The sequence below is a fragment of the Glycine soja genome, chromosome 14, assembly GCF_004193775.1.
Source record: "Glycine soja cultivar W05 chromosome 14, ASM419377v2, whole genome shotgun sequence".
NCBI lineage: Eukaryota > Viridiplantae > Streptophyta > Magnoliopsida > Fabales > Fabaceae > Glycine > Glycine soja.
The window spans coordinates 51405648-51423367 of NC_041015.1; the positions used below are offsets into that span (position 1 = coordinate 51405648).

The following is a 17720-nucleotide window of genomic DNA, read 5'->3' on the forward strand; positions in this document are numbered from 1 at the left end:
CGAACGAATAAATCCCAAATTGACAACTTAACTTTATAGACCCTAACAATTTGACAAGAGGCTAGGTGCAAAAAAAAAAACTCATTTGTGAAATATAAATCCCAAATGTATTTCTAGTAGTCTATCAACTTGAGATTGCAAAAAAAATTCATATTTACGAGTAAAACTCGCTACATATTGAATTTGGAACTACGTAAATAAATTGTTACTTTATAGACCCTACCATATTGAAACTAAGTAAATTCCTTAATTGTATGTTAAATAAATTGACCTAAAAATTAAACTGCAAAAAAAAAGTTTCAAAATTTATATTTCAAAACTGAAGAATGAACGAATTTATCGAGTGTAAACATGTTTTTAAATTATTTTTTTCTTCATGTTTTTTTTTTTTATATTTTAACAAATATTCAGATACCTATGCATTAATGCATACCCACGAATATTCATAAAATTCTTAGATACTTCACTTAACACTTGTGTGGGTATGAAGCAAGTATAAGGCAAATTTTCATCTAATAGGATATGTAGTTTCGAATTGCGTTGCCTTATTGTCTTTCCTACCATCAACTGAAGCTCCATAAATACTCTAAAAATTCATACTGTTTTCCATGTTTTCTCAACTTAAAAAGGCTATTGATCAAATGGAACGGTATGAATTTTACTTATATGGTACTGCAACCATGCCTCCATTTCAAAACAATTTTTGATTTCAATTTTATCAAAAGGAACCTTACTGAGTAACAATGACATAACACCTGGAGGGACCGTGCTAAAACATACTGCAATTAGTTATTCGAATATAGTTCGATACATGCAAGATAGTACTATTGGAAATGCTTTACAGAAAAGCTCAACTATGAGTCAGGATATGTAACAAGAAATCATCCTCCAAACTGTACAAAAAGAAAGCAAAATTTTATAACTTGCTGTACAGAAGCACCTCTGCAATTCGGGTCATTTGGTAACTTTGAGATACTCTCGTACCACCAACACATAGGTTTCATACTTGGTATTCATGTATTTTGAGGGAAGGGAGCGATGGCAGCAGATCTTGAAGGCAGGAAAAATGTACAAATCAATCCCGAAATTCCAAAACACGATAAGCTCTGCATCTTTCAATAAGATATGATTAATGAAATTAAAATATTGACTTAAATATGTTTTTGGTGTATGATAAATATTTATTTTTTGCGTTTAATTTCTAATAATTTTTTCCTTCAAATCAGATCCCTGATATTTGAAAAATTGTCTCTGGTTGGTCAAAATCTTATTTGACTACATGACCATTAACCGGTCACGCAAAAATGCCATATGTAGTGTCACTTGTAATCTTTGTTTGAGAGGGATTAGGCATGAAAAAAAATTTAATTTTTTAAAATTAAAAACGACATTTATGCAAGCTCCTTCCTCCTTTTTTGCAACCTCTCCATGCACCACCACCATCAAACAACGACCCACACCTAAAACATCCCTTCTCTGATCACAAATACAAACCCAAAACATCTAACCTCCTTGGAACTCTGCGCAAATTTGCTCAACAAATCCGAAAACCTCTCCGCTTTCGAAACCATAGTATCCAAAACCTAGGAAGATGGTGTGAGTAACTAGCATGTAGGGCTTAGATGAAACCTAGGCTCAGTGAAACACTACGACGACACACCTCTCAAAACAACGGTATCAGGTTCACACCAACTTTCAAACACGACATCCTTTTTCATTCCTTGAAAATCATCTGAAACAAGAGCCATAACGACGAGTCTAAAATTAATGCCTTTGATCCCGTTAAGCTTCTCCATTCATCAAAAGTAGTGATTCTCTATTCGAAAGGAAGAGAGATCCCATATGCGGAGTGTTCTGACAGTGACGGGGTCGTCGTGCTTGCGGCGTGAGGTAGTGGGAGAAAACGGGGTCATCTCGATCTCCAACGACTTCAATGCTTTTTCTTACTCTTCTTCATTATTCTTCTTCTGTTGTTGCTCCTTACTAATAATCGCACGAGATGCACACCTTGACGGTGGAACCAATGAGAAGTAGATTGGGGTTTAGGCTCAACAGAGAAAGGGGTAACAGATTGGGAAAAGAAAGAAATAGAAAATTTTTTAACATGCAAAAAATCATTGTTTACTTTTTTATATAAAAAAGAAATCATGTGCAATCCCACTTAAATAAAGATTACACGTGACACCACACGTGATATGCCTGCATAATCTATTAACGGCCACATGGACAGATAACGATTTTGAACTAATGACAAGAACTTAGACAATTTTTCATATATTAGGGACCCGATCAAAAGAAAAAATTTATTATGGACCAAATATAAAAAGTAGTATTTATCAAGGATCAAAAAATATTTAAGCCTAAAATGTTCTATAAAACAAAAGTAATAAAACCATCAACACAAGTATTTTTGTGCAAAAAATAATAATATATATAGATGGGCAATTAGCTCAATCAGCAACTATCAATAGCAAACTACTTATATTTGACTAGAATACTTCCCCAACATGCTGAAGAAAAAAAAACACTAGTAAATTAAGCATTTGATTCCAAAAAGTTCCTAATTGGGGAGGGGTGAAAGGCTCAGAATGACTGGTGTTTCCCAACTTTAGGTATCCACTCAATTAAATGCAAAAGAATAAGAGATAAATAAAAATACAACTCACATAGAAAATTTAATTACATTAAATGGGATGGATGTCAAACAAAAAATATTCTGATTCAATTTTTGAGAAACAAACATCCCACCTCAATTTGTGTTCTTAACATAGTTATCAAAATTGTGTCATAATTCCAATCTTACTAGCTTCAATTCTGGGTTGCTGCACAATGCAAGACTCTTAGTCTTTGTTGCATCATTTACAGACAAGACAACTCTAAGACAAAAGTATACTTTTCAACAAAAAATGCTTGAAGCATTACTTGAATTCTTACCTTAGAATTTCTAGTCTTCTAGACTTCTGAATTCCCTGGTCGGGGAAAATAAGAATATTTCTCAATAGAATTTAAGACAGCAATTTCATCCTCCCTAGAGTCTTTAACTGGCGACAGATCCTATAGCAATTCAGAAGATGTTATCATAAATTGTCAGAAGAGTACATAGCTCATTTATATTATAATTGAGCACTTTAGCATGCATGAAGAACAATTTCAAAAGTGCAGATAAAAGACAGCGTTTTGTGAAGTTTTGTTAACTTTCAGTTTCAAACATTTTTCCCTTGCCATAAAATATTTGTTTTTGGCAATATGCTAGAAAACAGATTGGTCACTATCACCAAAAAAACAATTATTTTAACAAGTATTAACTTCTTGGAGAAGACTAACAAGCAATATGCCTTGATCTTACCACTTTCCCTGAGGCAACGTTCCCTGATTCCTCACTGCTCTTCACTTCCAATGAATCAAAGTAAAACAATATCTGGAGAAGAAATGTTAAGTGAAAAATACAATTGGAAGAACACCAGCAGAGAAAATTGACACAGCTGGAACTGGAACAGCAAAGAACAATGCAAAAAGGGACATAAAGATTCATGTACAAGTGAAACAAGGTTGCCTGACCCTGGTGGTAAAAGTCACCTTGTCAAGTAACTGAACATTTGATGAGTCAGTAGCCATGATCTGAACTCCTAGCAAATTGTTGATATTACTGCAGAAGGGACAGAAAATAGTGCTGAAGACACACCCATCTTCTGGACACCAAATACCCTGTTCCATTGCACTTTTGGGTATTCCATTGCAAATTCGTTGATCAACAAATAAAGAATCGGTAATTATAACTGGAACACTCTTTAAAGTATCAGTATTGTAAGTTTTCAACCTCTGTTTCAAAAGGGATCTCAAATGATTTTTTGATGATGAAATCAATGAGCATGTAAGATATAGATGATTCTCAGGTCGGCCCAATGGACTTTTGCAGAGTGAACAAAATATCTGTAACCTTTTGTCTAGTGGAGGGGCAGTTGGTGAACAAGAACCAGGTATAGTGCTTGTCAGTAATGGAGGAGAATTTGACTTCAAAATTCTCTTGAAACCATATTCACTTCCATGAGTTATCTCTCTAACATCTACGGAGCTTTTTGTGTACCATGTAAGAGGACTGGCACAAGGTGCAACAAAATTATCTTCTTCAACGAGGTTTATAAATGGAGTGACCATGGGATTTCTCCTTTTCTGATTATGAGAGTTAACACTTTCCATTTCTGGAATATCACTTGTAATTACATTCTTTTTAGGAGTAATTGTTATTGAAGACTGGGCCCTTGAAGAGTTTTTACTTCCTTTAGTTAAAGACATTATTGAAAGACTTGATAAGTGATCTGCAAATTGAGCTGAGGCCTCAATTATGATGGAACCAGAGTTGTCATCCTTGGAGTAATCAGGACTAGTGGGATCATTTTCAACATCTATACAAGGGGTTTCCATGACAATGGAAGTTTCCTCATGTATGATTGCCACAGATGATTCTCCAGTGAACCTGTAAGAAATACATTTTTCAACAGGTAACCACATTGTGATTGTTTAATGATGTAAAAATAGTTGCAAATTATGTTTAGACGATTTCCATTTGTTGGCATAAAAACTATCAACTGTACCCACAATATTTCACCAGATAAAAAATGAATGTCTAGATGCATCTGATATTGTAGATACTAAGGTTGATCCTGTATTACAGAATTGAAAGCCCTGAATGAACCCACCCAAAACAAAATAGAAATGCACAAGCATAAGGGAACAGCATATTTAAATTTAAAAAAGAAAAATAGTTCATCCAGGTCAATTGATGTCTTCTTTATTTATTCACCCAAAAGAGAAAAATTACACCACCATAAGTTTTAATACAAGATCCCTGGCAGTTTGGCTAACTCAAATATATAGCTACATATGCTTAAAGATCAGGTAACATGACGAAAGGCAATTGGTATTTGTTAAATAAACAATCACAGAATCAGCTGAATGTTCTATACTTCAGATGTAGTGAATAGAAGATTAATATCCCTTGCATATCTATGAAATTTGAAATATGGAGGCCAAAATACACAAATTTGGTGACAGCCAAAGAAGGATTTAACTCCACCAATTTTTCAAATTAGAAGTGTTTATCATTAGGTTTAAATGTTTAGTTACTAAAAAATAGCCATACCAATTACAACAAAATGGTGGAAACACAAAAAGAGAGATACCTTGGCTCTGTCTGATTACAGCATTGTGGGAGATATTTACAATTGTATGTGTTACTGCTCTTTTGAGCTGATGGCTGACTCTCAACAAGATCTTGAGGGGTTAGTGTGGGAAAAGACATGTTATTCTCAATCACTGATGTTTCTCTCCCATCTCCATTACCAGACTTGTTCAGCTTCTGATTTTTCTTTCTTTTGAACCATGCATTCTGATCCTTGATTTGGACGACATCCCCATTTAAACCCAAACTCTGTGTGGCATGTACTGTATTTATGCCATAATGTTTCTACAGCAAGTTGACCATATATTAATAATCCTTTCTCCACTAAACCTTGAAGAGGAAAGAGGTAGATTATAATGAACCAACATGCCATGTACCTTGGCATCCTCAAAGAAAGATTTTAGTCCCTCCAATGACAAATCAAAGCTGTCATATACTCTCAACGGTCTTCTTAGCCACTTTGAAATGAATGCCCTATTTCTTTCATCCCGAAAACGTTCATCTATTTCCACAAGAATAATTACACCAATTATGATGCAAACACTGGTTGAAAATGTAGAGTTGATAGCTATACAAAGAACAGTGTTAAAATAAACTGCACTGCAATAATGGCATAGCAAAACACAAGGAGAAAACACTAGATTATTAGATTTGAAACAAAAAAGGTACTTTGCAAGACAGAACTGCCTGCTTTTATGGTTGCACCATGGGAATAACTGCCATGACTCATGATAAGTTTTATGTTCCATGGGAGAATATTTGCCAATGGTACGATGTCTACCAACATTAAAAACATGCTTAAAGGAATTAATTCCAAACAAACTAATGAAAAAGACAACAGTTTTAATGCTGTAAACTCTTACACAGCAACTACCAGTGTAATATTTGGCATATCCTGGGAAACCTAATAAGTTCCACCCTCCCTTTCAAATATAAAAATCAGTTTCTAAATTCTAAATCCAAAAAGGAGAGAAACTGTTGAAATATAAACTTGATTGTGGGTATTATCAAAAAGCCCAAGTTCTAGAAGATTCTAGAAGACATGTAAAGCTAAAATTCTAGAAGAATGTTCTTGAGAAATCTATTTTAGAAGATAATTCTAGAGTAGCTTATAGAATATTCTAGAATGTGAGTAACTTTGTATTTATGAAGAAAGTTCTAGAGAATCATTTGTAGCCATTAGATTAAGTGTGTGTCGACAAAATCCTAACCATTGGTTTAGGAGGAGCCACTAGTATAAATAAGGGTGATGTATTAGAGTTTGTATCAAGTCACAAATCAAGAAGTAGTGATCATTTGTACAAGTAATCTCTTCCTCCAAAACTTTCTAATCTCTCCCATTCTCAAATATTCCCTTCAATACTAAAATTTCCTTCCAACAGAAACAACGTATAAAGTGGAAGAGAAGAGAACTGAAGTGGAGGGCAGTTCATACCCAATAGGACAATTGCTCCATAATCAAGTTTATGTCGTATACAGCGCCCTACAGAAAATAAAAGGTAATCAGTGTAAAGAATTTAAAATTTTGAAAAAAAATCAGCTTTGGTTTGTGATGAAAAAATAAATTGAATTAAGCCTTACCTGCTGCTTGATTTAAAACTCGGAATGCTTGGTGGCAGTACCACTCACTTCCACTCAAAAGATTTTTGGATGATTTGTAGGTGTCATTATATTTCTTCTTCAGTGCAACTTGAATATCATTTCTGTTAGTTGTAATAAATCAAGCAATCAGAATTTTGTTCACATAGCGGGATTCCTTCAAAAGAAAATTTATAAGAGAAAAGGAGTCTTACATATTGGGAAATGGAATACCAACAATAATCTGAGATTATCAAGGACGTACAATCTTAGTTAACATTACATTGATTATTAAAAAATGGAATATCCGTGTGATCAAGTAGTTCGTTTTCACAATCTTTTTTTAATCTTTATTTTGATAATCTGAGAATATATCTACTTTCAATCCTCACAAGATATACCATAGCCACATGGCAGATCAAGATCCATTACCCACCGATAATAGTGAACAATAAATTATAAGTAGAAATAAGGATACAACTACTCTGGCATTATCATCGGAGAAATCAATTCCTTCAGAAACCTGCAACACGAGCGTTATATTATGTTGATCGAATAAACACAAGCGTATAATAATGCAGACATATGCACAAATAACTATGCTAAAGGTAAATTGAATTCATATATCTTAAAGCAGTCATATCATCAACATAGATTAAAACATTTTAAATAATGGTAATGCTATTGACACAACCAATAGTTTATTTTCACTCTCAATTACTTTTAATGCCATTTCCGAATTGACCTTAATGAAATGTAAACATACAAATAGAAATATAATCAATTAAATTAGTAACAAATCATATTAAAGAAATCACAATTAAAATCTCTGCATATAGTCTCATAGTTGGTCCCAAGCCTAAGTAAAGGAAGAGAGGTTGTGTTAGGCCAGAGAGATAGTGCCAAGATAGAGTATATAAGTGAGGGACAATCCTCATCTTATGAGTTAACTTTTGGGGTTGAGTTCGACCCAAACCCACATTTTTTTTTTGGAAGGCAAAAATATATATATATTATAAATAGCAAACCACTACGAGAGGTACTGTAAAAGAGATCCCAAACCCACATTCTAAGATGATATTATAGTTTATCTTAGATTCATTAAAAAGGGTCACACACCATATTATACACGCACCAAACCAAAAAGTGTTGGGCATAAAGAATGTATTGAAAAAAATCCAAGTCCCACATTGACTAGAGATATGGCCAAGACAGAGTATATTAGTGGGGGGAAACCCTCACCCTATGAGCTGGCTTTTAGGGTTGAATTAGGCTCAAACTCACGTTATAAGACAGGCCCTTGAACTTGATAGCCAACACCAAACTTTTCAAAACCTCAAAGTCTCAAACATGGATCACCCACGACAAATTACGTATGCTAATGCTAGGTTGTTACCTGGAAGCTAAACACTATATGACTCATGTCTAGTGTTAAATGAATTAGAGTTATTGCATTGGTGCCTAGATGTAATGTTAAATGAGTAAATGAGTAAGGGTTTTCACTTCTTTTTTTTTATGAATGTGGGTAAAGAAGCTAACCCAAGAGTGCTTGATTAGGTTTGGGACTTGAAATTTGGCAAGTAAATCTTTGGAGGTGGTGAACATCAAGATTCAGAGAAGGATTAACATCATGTGTCTTGAAGAAACTAAATGGATTGGAGAAAAAACTGAGGAGCTAGACACAACAGGAAAGAGAAAAGAATGGAATAAGTATTGTTGTGGATATGAACTGGAAGGACAATGTGGTAGATGCAAAAAGAATTAGAGACAAGATTTTATCTATAAAATTAATGGTTGCATGGAACATTATCAATATCAGCAATGCTTATGCACTAGAAATAGGACCTGCAGTACTTTTTCAAAGAAAACATTTGGAAATCAAGGGATTGTGATACGTATTGTATCAATTGGTGCTGCAAAAGAAGGAAAATAACAAAAAGGCACAAATAGAGAAAATGAGAGCAAGCTCCCCCTAATCAAAGATGAATCTCTAGACTCCCAATTTCATTCCAAAATATCCTCCCCCCATACAAACAGTGCCCTTTCTCTTAACAGAATTCACTCACTGTTTCTCACTCCTCTAACTAACTCAATTCCCACTCACAAAGCACGACAGCACTAATTCTGAATGGACTCCGTTACCCTCTTGGGCCTTTGTGTAAAGCTTCAAAGGTTTCTCACTATTGGGCCAATTCCGATCAGATTGTGTTAGGATTTAAGGAGAAGGGTGAGTTAGTTAGTTAGAGGGATTTATTAGATATAAATAGGGGAAGAAGGATAGGAGACAAGGAGATCTGTGTCATTTTGTTAATTGAACATTAGTTCTTTGTGAAAGGAAAAATCTTTTCTGAAAGGGAAACCCTTAGAGGAGAGTTATGTTTCCTATTTTCTGTTTTCTTCCTATTCAATAAAATTCTTTCTTTTCTTTCTCATTTCAATTATTGGTTCCTAACAAATCGTTCATGGTTTTTCATACAAAAAAAAATATTCTTATAGGCAGAGATTTAAATGCATATGTTGGAAGTAAGGCAAGACAATTTACAAGAGCTCATGATGGTTTTGGTTTTAGAGAGCTATATGAGAAAAGACAATCTATTCTTGATTTCTCAATGGCAAATCACCTCAAAATTATGCACACTTATTTTAAAAAGTGGGAAGAACATTTAATCACTTACAAGAGTGGAACCTTAAGGTTGCAAATTGATTATTTTTTTTGTAAGGAGTTCAAATGAAAGAGCTTGCAAGAATTCTAAGAAAGTTTTACTATATGACATAAGGTATTGATCCTAGATGTCTATTTTAAGAACTGTAAACTGCAAATTAAAAATTCAAAAATCAAGTGGTGACAACTTAATAGTGATATACATTTGACTTTTAAGAAGAAATTATTGGTGAAAAGTAAGGTGGAATCACAAGGTAGCGCTGAGTCCATTTAAGATAAGATGTCTAAGAAAGTTCGGAAGGTTGCTAAAGCAGTTGAGTGAATCCAAAGTTTTGAACTGAGATAAGAAATCTTAGTGGTAGAATAAAAGGGTGCTATAATGTTGAAAATTGGACAGGATATCAAAAGGCTAAAAATGAAACAAGAAAAGTTGTGAGGCACAATTTAGTAAGAGGAGATTTTTAATGAGTGAGAGGAATAAATCTTGACCACAATTATATATGAATGGTCAAGATTAAAAGTTTTTTCAAAGAGGAAAGACCAAGTTACTCCAAGAGTAACTCTAAAATCTAATGGTTCTAATGATTAACTAATTTTAACCATTAGATTCCAAAAAAATGAATGGTAAAGATGGGGAGTAACTCTAAAAAAGTTACTTTTAGAGTAACTTGACCCCTCCTCTTTTTAAAATCACATAATCATTTCAAATAGTGATGTGACTTTTTGAAAAACTCACATAACTTGTATGATTTAATCTTAATCAATCATAGTAAAATCTAGTGGTCAATATTTGCTTTTGTTGTTCTAAAAAAAAGTCCTATCTAGGGAAAAACTATAAGCAAATATAACTGTAGCACTACTAAAGCATAGCAAAAATCAAATTTCTCATTCCACAATTGTTGCCTCATAAAAGCTGCATCTAAAATAATTAGATACAAATAAAATTCTGACGCACCTTTCCTCGACAAACACCAAGTAAAGCAGCTCCTCCTTTCTCAGAATTCTGTAGGGAATCAACTGCATGAGCATGATTTAGATCAATTTTCTTAATCCTTCTTTTCCTTTTCAGTGCAGGTATTTTGCCATGAATTGAATGATAATACCCCTTTAATGCAAGTTCAAAATCTTCTTGGCTTCCTCCTCTTGATTCTACACACCAAGCACAAACATAATACAAATTCTTATTACAACCAAAAATTATTGCCAGGACAACAAAATCAACTTTAGATATAAATACCAAAGTAATGTCCCATCTACTTTGACATTTGCACTTTGCAGAAAAAAAGGATGGTAAAAAGTAAAAGCAAATATATCAACAGACACTCAGATCTAAAACCTAATCCATAATACACGAAAATCATTTGGAAGATAAGGATAACTCACCAACAAAAAGAGGCTTTTCTGCATTTAGTCGAGACCATTGACCTGTTTCAGACCAACGCTTGCATAATTTGTCCATCAATTTATAACTTGGAAAGAACACAAGGCATCCACCTGGAACAATCTTGAAGATTTCCTCTAAAGATTTTCCAACTGCATCCTAAATCATAGCTTATAATAACTAGATGTACTCTAAAGGCAAGAATAACATATGCTGAAAAATTTATGTTGAGCAAGCATACCTGGAATGCATATCCATCTGCTGTTTTGTAACTTGCATTTAAAGGATAATTGCCAGGACCAGTGGAGATTATAGCGGGCCACACCTACATTCAAGAGGTTATAACTTGTTGAACAAGCACTTACAGGGCTAAAAGGAATAATGAACTTTGAAGAAAAATTGAGAAGTAGCCAAAACCTGTGAGTCAACATCAATTACATGAGGAGCTTCTAGACTAGTTTCAAAATGAACTCCAAGCTCAGAGGTAAAGGATGCCATTGGTGACAGTGTTCTGAAATACCAAAATTAGTATGTAAATGATACTACAAGAATGCTAGGAAGCAGAAATGCTATAAGAACTGAGCTCACTTCTCAAAAAAATTTGGCCCTCACATGCTGGGTGTCATGGCAATTAAAAATAAAAATAGAAGACTCTCCCTCATTTTAGCAATAAAAATTTGTATGACATTGGCATATATATCAATTATTTGGTGAAAGTTTACCTTTACCATGAATGTTTGAGGGGCCAATACCTTACTGGAACTGTATTTCAACAAATGCTTTTTACAAAACGTAACAGTAAAATGGTTATTTCTGTCATCTAGACATATATATAGAGGAGCGATCAAGTTACTCATCATCGTCATCCTTCATTTTCATCTAATCTAACGGTTAAGATGAGTTACTCTTTAGAACCATTAGATTTCAAGAAAATGAATGGTGAGAATGAGGAGTAACTCTAAAAGAGTTATACTTGATATATATAGGACGTATCATATGAGAAAGACTAATCTCAACCGTTAGATTAAAATTAAAGATCAAGATTAAAATATTGTCATGACCATCATCGTTGCCACCAACATAACTATCACCGCTACTACCACTGGTGGTGACAGCGGCGATCACAGTGGTGGTGGTGATGGCGGCGATGACAGCGGTAACAATCATGTTAATCATGTTAGCGGTGGCAAGGGCAGTGATGATCATAGTGGTGTTGAGGTGGCGGCTATGGCAATTATGGTGGAAACAGTCATGACAGTAGTGGTGGTCATGATGATGATAGGTTTAGAATATTTTAGGACATTATAGATTAAATCTTTAAGATATTTGTTTCCTGTTTGGTAAAACTTGTGTAGATTTTATGATTAAATGAAATTTTAATTTGAATTTAAAATATTTTAATCTTGGCCTTTTATTTTAATCTAACAATTGAGATTAGTCATTCTCATTCTCACATAAGATGATCATTCTCATCTCATATCATATGTCCTCTCTCTATATATATAGTTTGGCATATTTACAGACATTATTATGAAATATGAATGTCTAAATAGGAAAAATATTGACAAAGGACATTTTACAAATACGATGCTAAGTTAATTTGGGAGATTTTAATATAATATTTGAGACATTGATACATTACTGGAATACAGGACATGTATTCAAACAGAGATGCTTTAAAGAAAATTAGTATGGAAAAGCAGGTTAATTTTGCATATAACTGCAAAAACAGACTGGGTTATTGCCCACCCACCCAGGTCCAGAAGAATATGGGCCCGGACATAATTATATGCTTATATGAAATCAGGCTTAAGTGGCCTAGACCTAAGTGCCTCATTATCAGGATTCAGGAACACATTATGAGATGCATTTTTAAAACAGGAGAAAAAATACAAAGAATTCTGCCCTGAACATGTATAAACATGGGCTTGGCCATTAGGTGCCCATTCACATTATGCTTACCCTGAAGTCAAGATGACTGATAAAGAAAGATTAGCAACATCTCTAAACACAACTGCTGGATTTAAGCACCATAAACTTAAAGTGTATGTCCAGTTTCTAGAAGCTCTTCCTGGCATAGAACCAACGAATGGTAATTATAATAATGCAGTAATAACCCAGGCAGAAACATAAGATATATAGTTACATACTAGCTATTAGAACCTTTTACAATGTCATCAATTAATTCAACCTGTAATTGTTTTCCCAATATTAAAAGGAAAAGGGTCCTCATTTGTCTTCAGTTCACAAAATAAATACACTCTTATATCTCATTTCTAGTCTCCTTTTTAAGTTCTGAAAATAGTAATAATCTGTCCACTACTCTAACACCATCAGTTTCAGGACCACTACAAGGATCCAAAGATTAAAAACAATTTAACCTTTTATGTTTAAGAAAAATCTTTTAAATTCTTGTCTCCCTATAAATGATTTCAATTTGTTAATTTAGATTATATTATATTTCAAGAGACTCCAAAAACTCCATTCATACAACCAAAAGATTTCTAAGCCATTTTCCATTCACTTCTATATGGATAACAACCATGTCATTTGTGGTCCTGCTGGATATTATTGTTAGACTGAAATTGCAACTATTTACCAGTATCTTCTCTGATACATCGCTGAAGAGCAAGCTGGTAATCCAACATGTGAGATCCATTTCTCGAGAAGAAATAAGTTAGCGATGAGAATAAGCCTGAAATGAGATCAATAAATATCATTGGTCGTAACAAATATTTAGAGCCAAGTCAGACATAAAAACCATAACCCCAGACCTTCCAATGTTATCACTGACATGGCACTTATATGCGGTGCATCTGTCTCCAAGTCTGTAGCAACTTTGATTGCCTTGAATAAATTATCAAGTAGATAAATAGCACACAGACATAAGAATAATAGTATAATACAAATGCCAAACAAATGAGATACCTTGGTAGCACATTCTAGCAAGATAGGGAAACACTGTTTTGAAATATTTGCTTCTTCAAGCTCTCTTAAAGCCTTATCACCAGTCCAACTATACATAAAGAAAGCTTATGTCATTAAATCCCAGATATAATTCACAAGTTATGGGTTTTATTTGATGAGGCTCTAGCCACCAGACAATACAACGGTTAAATAATTTTTCAAAATAGCAATTGAATTGCAAGTTTGCAACAGACGAAAAAGAATTTAACCACAGAGAGCTTAAAGCAACCCTTCAATTCTCAAATAGTAAATGTCATATGTGAACGCAGGCAATCAAACATAAACAAATAAGATCAAAGGATCAATTTCTTATTAACACAAGAACTGGGTTCAAAAAAATGACAAAAGAAATTAATAGATAATTTCCTGAGCAGCTTAAATAAATGGAGATTTACTTGGGAAAAAGAAAAGTGCATGTTCCTTATTATTAACAGTATCATCCCAACCCAAGTGGAGTCTCATTTTCCCAATGCCCTTTTATTCAGTCTGATTGTTGCAATTCCAATCAATTACTAACTGCATAACACTATAAGGCATGCTTATATCAAATCTATAGCAAACCAACTTCTATAATACTAGGAATTTCTAGAGCCTCAAGATCCAAATTACAAAATGAAAAATGCATTACAAAATAATAATAAATAGAGGCATAAGAAATGACAAAATCCTTAACTTACCAAGACACATAGTGCTGAAAATCACGTTTTTCTAGCTTGTTCTTCTTCTGTTCCATCCAACTAGTAAGGCCCTGCAAAAATGCAGCACTCATTAAAGATATACAGTCACTGAGGATAAATTTATAGGTCACACATTTCAAACCAAATATCTAATCCTATTACCTGTGTCATTTCATATAGCGGTTGGTAAATTTCAGCCTTAATAGAACAAAGTTGTTGAAGCTCCATTTGTAGTTCTTTCAAAGGTATGACCATATAGTTAAGCCTCATTATTAGTGACGACAAATAAAAGCTAAAATTATTGGTGACAATGAAAATAAAAGCTAAAAGGTTCATAACATACTATCCACAACATCCTCTTCAATATCCACACTGCCAGCATCACGAGCAATGTCCTCTATGTTGCTGCAAAGTGCAAGCATGTGAGGTCCATTTCATAGAGAAAAACACGAATAAACTACCAAACTAAAGAAATTTCTCATTAAGCTCTACATAGGATTTGTATTGCATACAACTGATGGTGTGTCAAAAACATCAGGAATCCATATATTATCTAAAGAATAAAATAAGGCACTTCAATTTAACTGGACTTCTCAAACTATTTCATTGACTTGGCAACTAAATAGAAAGAGATGAGCAGCTCACTGAGCTTCATCAAGAATCACTATGGCTCCTTTAATATCCACATCCATTGCTGCCCGAATGACTGGATTAATGATGTAGTTATATGGACAAAATACCAACTGTGCATCATCTGACATAGAACGAGCAGCATAATAAGAACAACCTGAAAGTGGAGACAGCATAAGACTTGTACTATACAAAGCTTAGCATAAAATTTAAAACAAATAAATAAAAGGCTAAAATAATAACAAGACCCAACCTTTTACCAATTGTCCAACTTTTACAAGATCTTCTATGTCATGTACCTCATTGCATCCTCCTTTATGAAGGGATGGATGACCTTTGACTTTATGAGCATTTCTGCATAAGTGCATAGATATTAAGCTTCTCATTTCAGTTACTTCAGGAACTGTGATATAAAAAATAGATAGGAAGCATGAGTGGATAAGCATACACTCACTTGAATTCTGGACACCCCGTTGCCTGATCTTTCAATAATAGTTTACTGAGAACATTTTATGAAAAATATCAGTATAAATATTGCAATATGAGAACATTTTATGAAATATATCAGTACAAAGATGGAGGGAGGAGATTCTCATAAGGTAAAAATTCTCAAGGTAAAAGCAACCATTCATCGTTGATGTTCTCTTTGCCCATTATATTTTTATTTGTGCAGTAATGTTTCCGCGATGCCTGGCAAAATAAGAAAGGGAAAAATACTCAGACAAATCAATAATGCTTTACTGTGAAGTCCGAGTGCCATCAAAGAAATGGATTCAACCCACCAACACAGCCATAGGAACCCTGTATGCAGTTTTCCGCAATTCACGAACCACTTGAGAAATTTGTGAGTGTGTTCTCCTTATGCAATAGAACAAAATATGACCAAGTTAAGTGACGATGCCTATACTTTAAGATATAGAAAGCGGCCTGGAAAATCTGAAACCATCTAATCTAATCGTCTCTACAATATTCAGCAATACTAATTGATTGGAACCATAATAACAAAACTTCTCAATTTTATAACTATGAATTACTTAGGGAACAAAAAAAAAAGGAATCAAATGATAACTCGACGGTTAAAAACCTACGAGGCATAATATATAGTGGGTGCTTCCTTTTTCTTCTGCTTCTTGTTGTTGCCCTCAGATTGCGTACGGTCCAGACTTTCTGATGCCAAAACCAAGGAGAATTTGGTGAGGATAACAGAAACCAAATAAAGGAAATATGGTCGATTGGAAGAGACAGTTACCAGAAGAAAGTGGAACTTCGTCGGGAACAAAACCGCCGCCATAAGCCAGAGGATCGGCGGTTGCCTCATGTGCGGACTTGAGGTGGTGGTGTTGAGATTTATAATGGTGCTGCCAAGCGAGAGAGGAACAGAGAAGCGACAGGGACTTGCCAGTGCCGGTTGGAGACTCAAGCAACGCGTGACAATGGCCTTCTTTCTGAGCTCGATTAAGGGTGGAAATTACTCTACCCATAAAGGCAAATTGAGACCCGTATGGCTGATAGGGAAACTCCACTTGCAGACCGCCGATGTGGTACACATTTTTAGGGTTAGGGTTTGATGCAGAGATCATTTTTTTCTTTTCCATTCACTTCAGATTTCACAATGGCAGATGCTGTGTGTCTCTCTACTTGTGTGCTGTATAAGTTTAGGCGGAAACCTGGTTTCTGAATACGATTAGGCGGTAAGTTACTGGTTTACAAAAGATTCTCTTTTACGTTTACAGCTTGAATTTTGTTATTTTATTATTAGTATTTTGTATTTTTTAATTTTGTTATTTTGTTATTTTATTACTAGTATTTTGTATTTTTTTAGTTTAAATTTTGGAAACTTTTGAGGAGACCTAAATTAAAAAAAAATCATGTAAATTTATTTTAACGTTAAAGGAACTTCTTCTCTCCGTTTTTATTTGTGTTGTGCTTGGAAAGACTTGTCCACATGATTCAAAACTCAATTCATAACAATATATGAAAATCATTCCCTTTCAGGAAGGGGAATACAGTGTAGGTCTCCCACTTGACGATATTATTCTGGTAGTTGAAGTTACAAACAATCAGGTAGATGAGATTGACAACATTCTTAACCTTTTTGCCTTGATTTCGGATCAATTTGTTAATAGAGATAAATCTTCAATTTGTTTCTCTTCAAATGTTTTTCACACACAAGTTGTTGCCCTTGGCTAAAGGTTGAACATCCCTTCCACATATGATCTCCACACTTGTACGGGATTCATGGTTCTTCATAAGATAAAATGTTATGCTTATTTTCTTAACCCTGGTTGACAAGGTAAGAAAAAAACTTAATAGCTAGAAAAGTAGATCTTTATCCATGGATGGTCGCATTAATTTGGCACAATATTGCCTTTTAAACCTTCTTTCTTATTGGATTCAAGTCGCAACTCTCCCCAACTTCAATCTGTTATGAGATTGAAAATCTATGTAGAGACTTTGTGTGGGGAAGTGATGGAGACAATCGCAAATTCATCTTGTCTCTTGGGAGATTAATTGCAAGCCGAAAGAACACGGTGGCCTCGGTTTCAAAAACATCAAAACTCAACCAGACTTACTTTCTAAAGTTGGGATGATCTCTTATTACTCAAGTCCCCTTTGGATGTGCAGTCTTGAGGATAAATACAACTG

The 17720-nt window shown here is 34.2% G+C and overlaps 1 protein-coding gene across 7 annotated transcripts; it reads right to left on the bottom strand.

Annotated features, from left to right (window-relative positions):
* Positions 1-762: 762 nt before the first annotated feature.
* Positions 763-16778, bottom strand: LOC114385011 (regulator of telomere elongation helicase 1 homolog). Of its 7 annotated transcripts, none has more exons than XM_028344937.1 (28): positions 16324-16778; positions 16163-16241; positions 15857-15932; positions 15700-15764; positions 15529-15573; positions 15328-15428; positions 15090-15198; positions 14788-14849; positions 14607-14680; positions 14445-14515; positions 13729-13816; positions 13575-13647; positions 13400-13495; positions 12763-12871; positions 11218-11311; positions 11042-11125; positions 10803-10959; positions 10375-10568; positions 7236-7280; positions 6973-7001; positions 6761-6882; positions 6615-6662; positions 5557-5681; positions 5181-5464; positions 3559-4474; positions 3347-3418; positions 2935-3054; positions 763-1106 (listed from the first exon to the last, which is right to left on the bottom strand). In XM_028344937.1, the coding sequence occupies exons 1-27, from the start codon at positions 16667-16669 to the stop codon at positions 2953-2955; spliced, it is 3666 nt and encodes a 1221-aa protein (XP_028200738.1). In that variant the 5' UTR covers positions 16670-16778; the 3' UTR covers positions 763-1106; positions 2935-2952. The 7 variants fall into 7 exon arrangements, with proteins under 7 accessions (XP_028200738.1, XP_028200734.1, XP_028200733.1 ...); XM_028344933.1 differs by having other exon boundaries at positions 763-1050; positions 15090-15231; XM_028344932.1 differs by having other exon boundaries at positions 763-1112; positions 15090-15231.
* Between the last annotated feature and the right edge of the window lie 942 nt (positions 16779-17720).

Excerpts from the sequence above, each read along its gene's own strand:
- LOC114385011 (XM_028344933.1), bottom strand. The coding sequence starts at position 16,669 with ATGGAAAAGAAAAAAATGATCTCTGCATCAAACCCTAACCCTAAAAAT. Across the intron at positions 15,765-15,856 it reads GGGTTCCTATGGCTGTGTTG|GCATCGCGGAAACATTACTG; the intron begins GTGGGTTGAATC and ends TTATTTTGCCAG. Across the intron at positions 7,002-7,235 it reads ATGATAATGCCAGAGTAGTT|ATTATTGTTGGTATTCCATT; the intron begins GTATCCTTATTT and ends TGATAATCTCAG.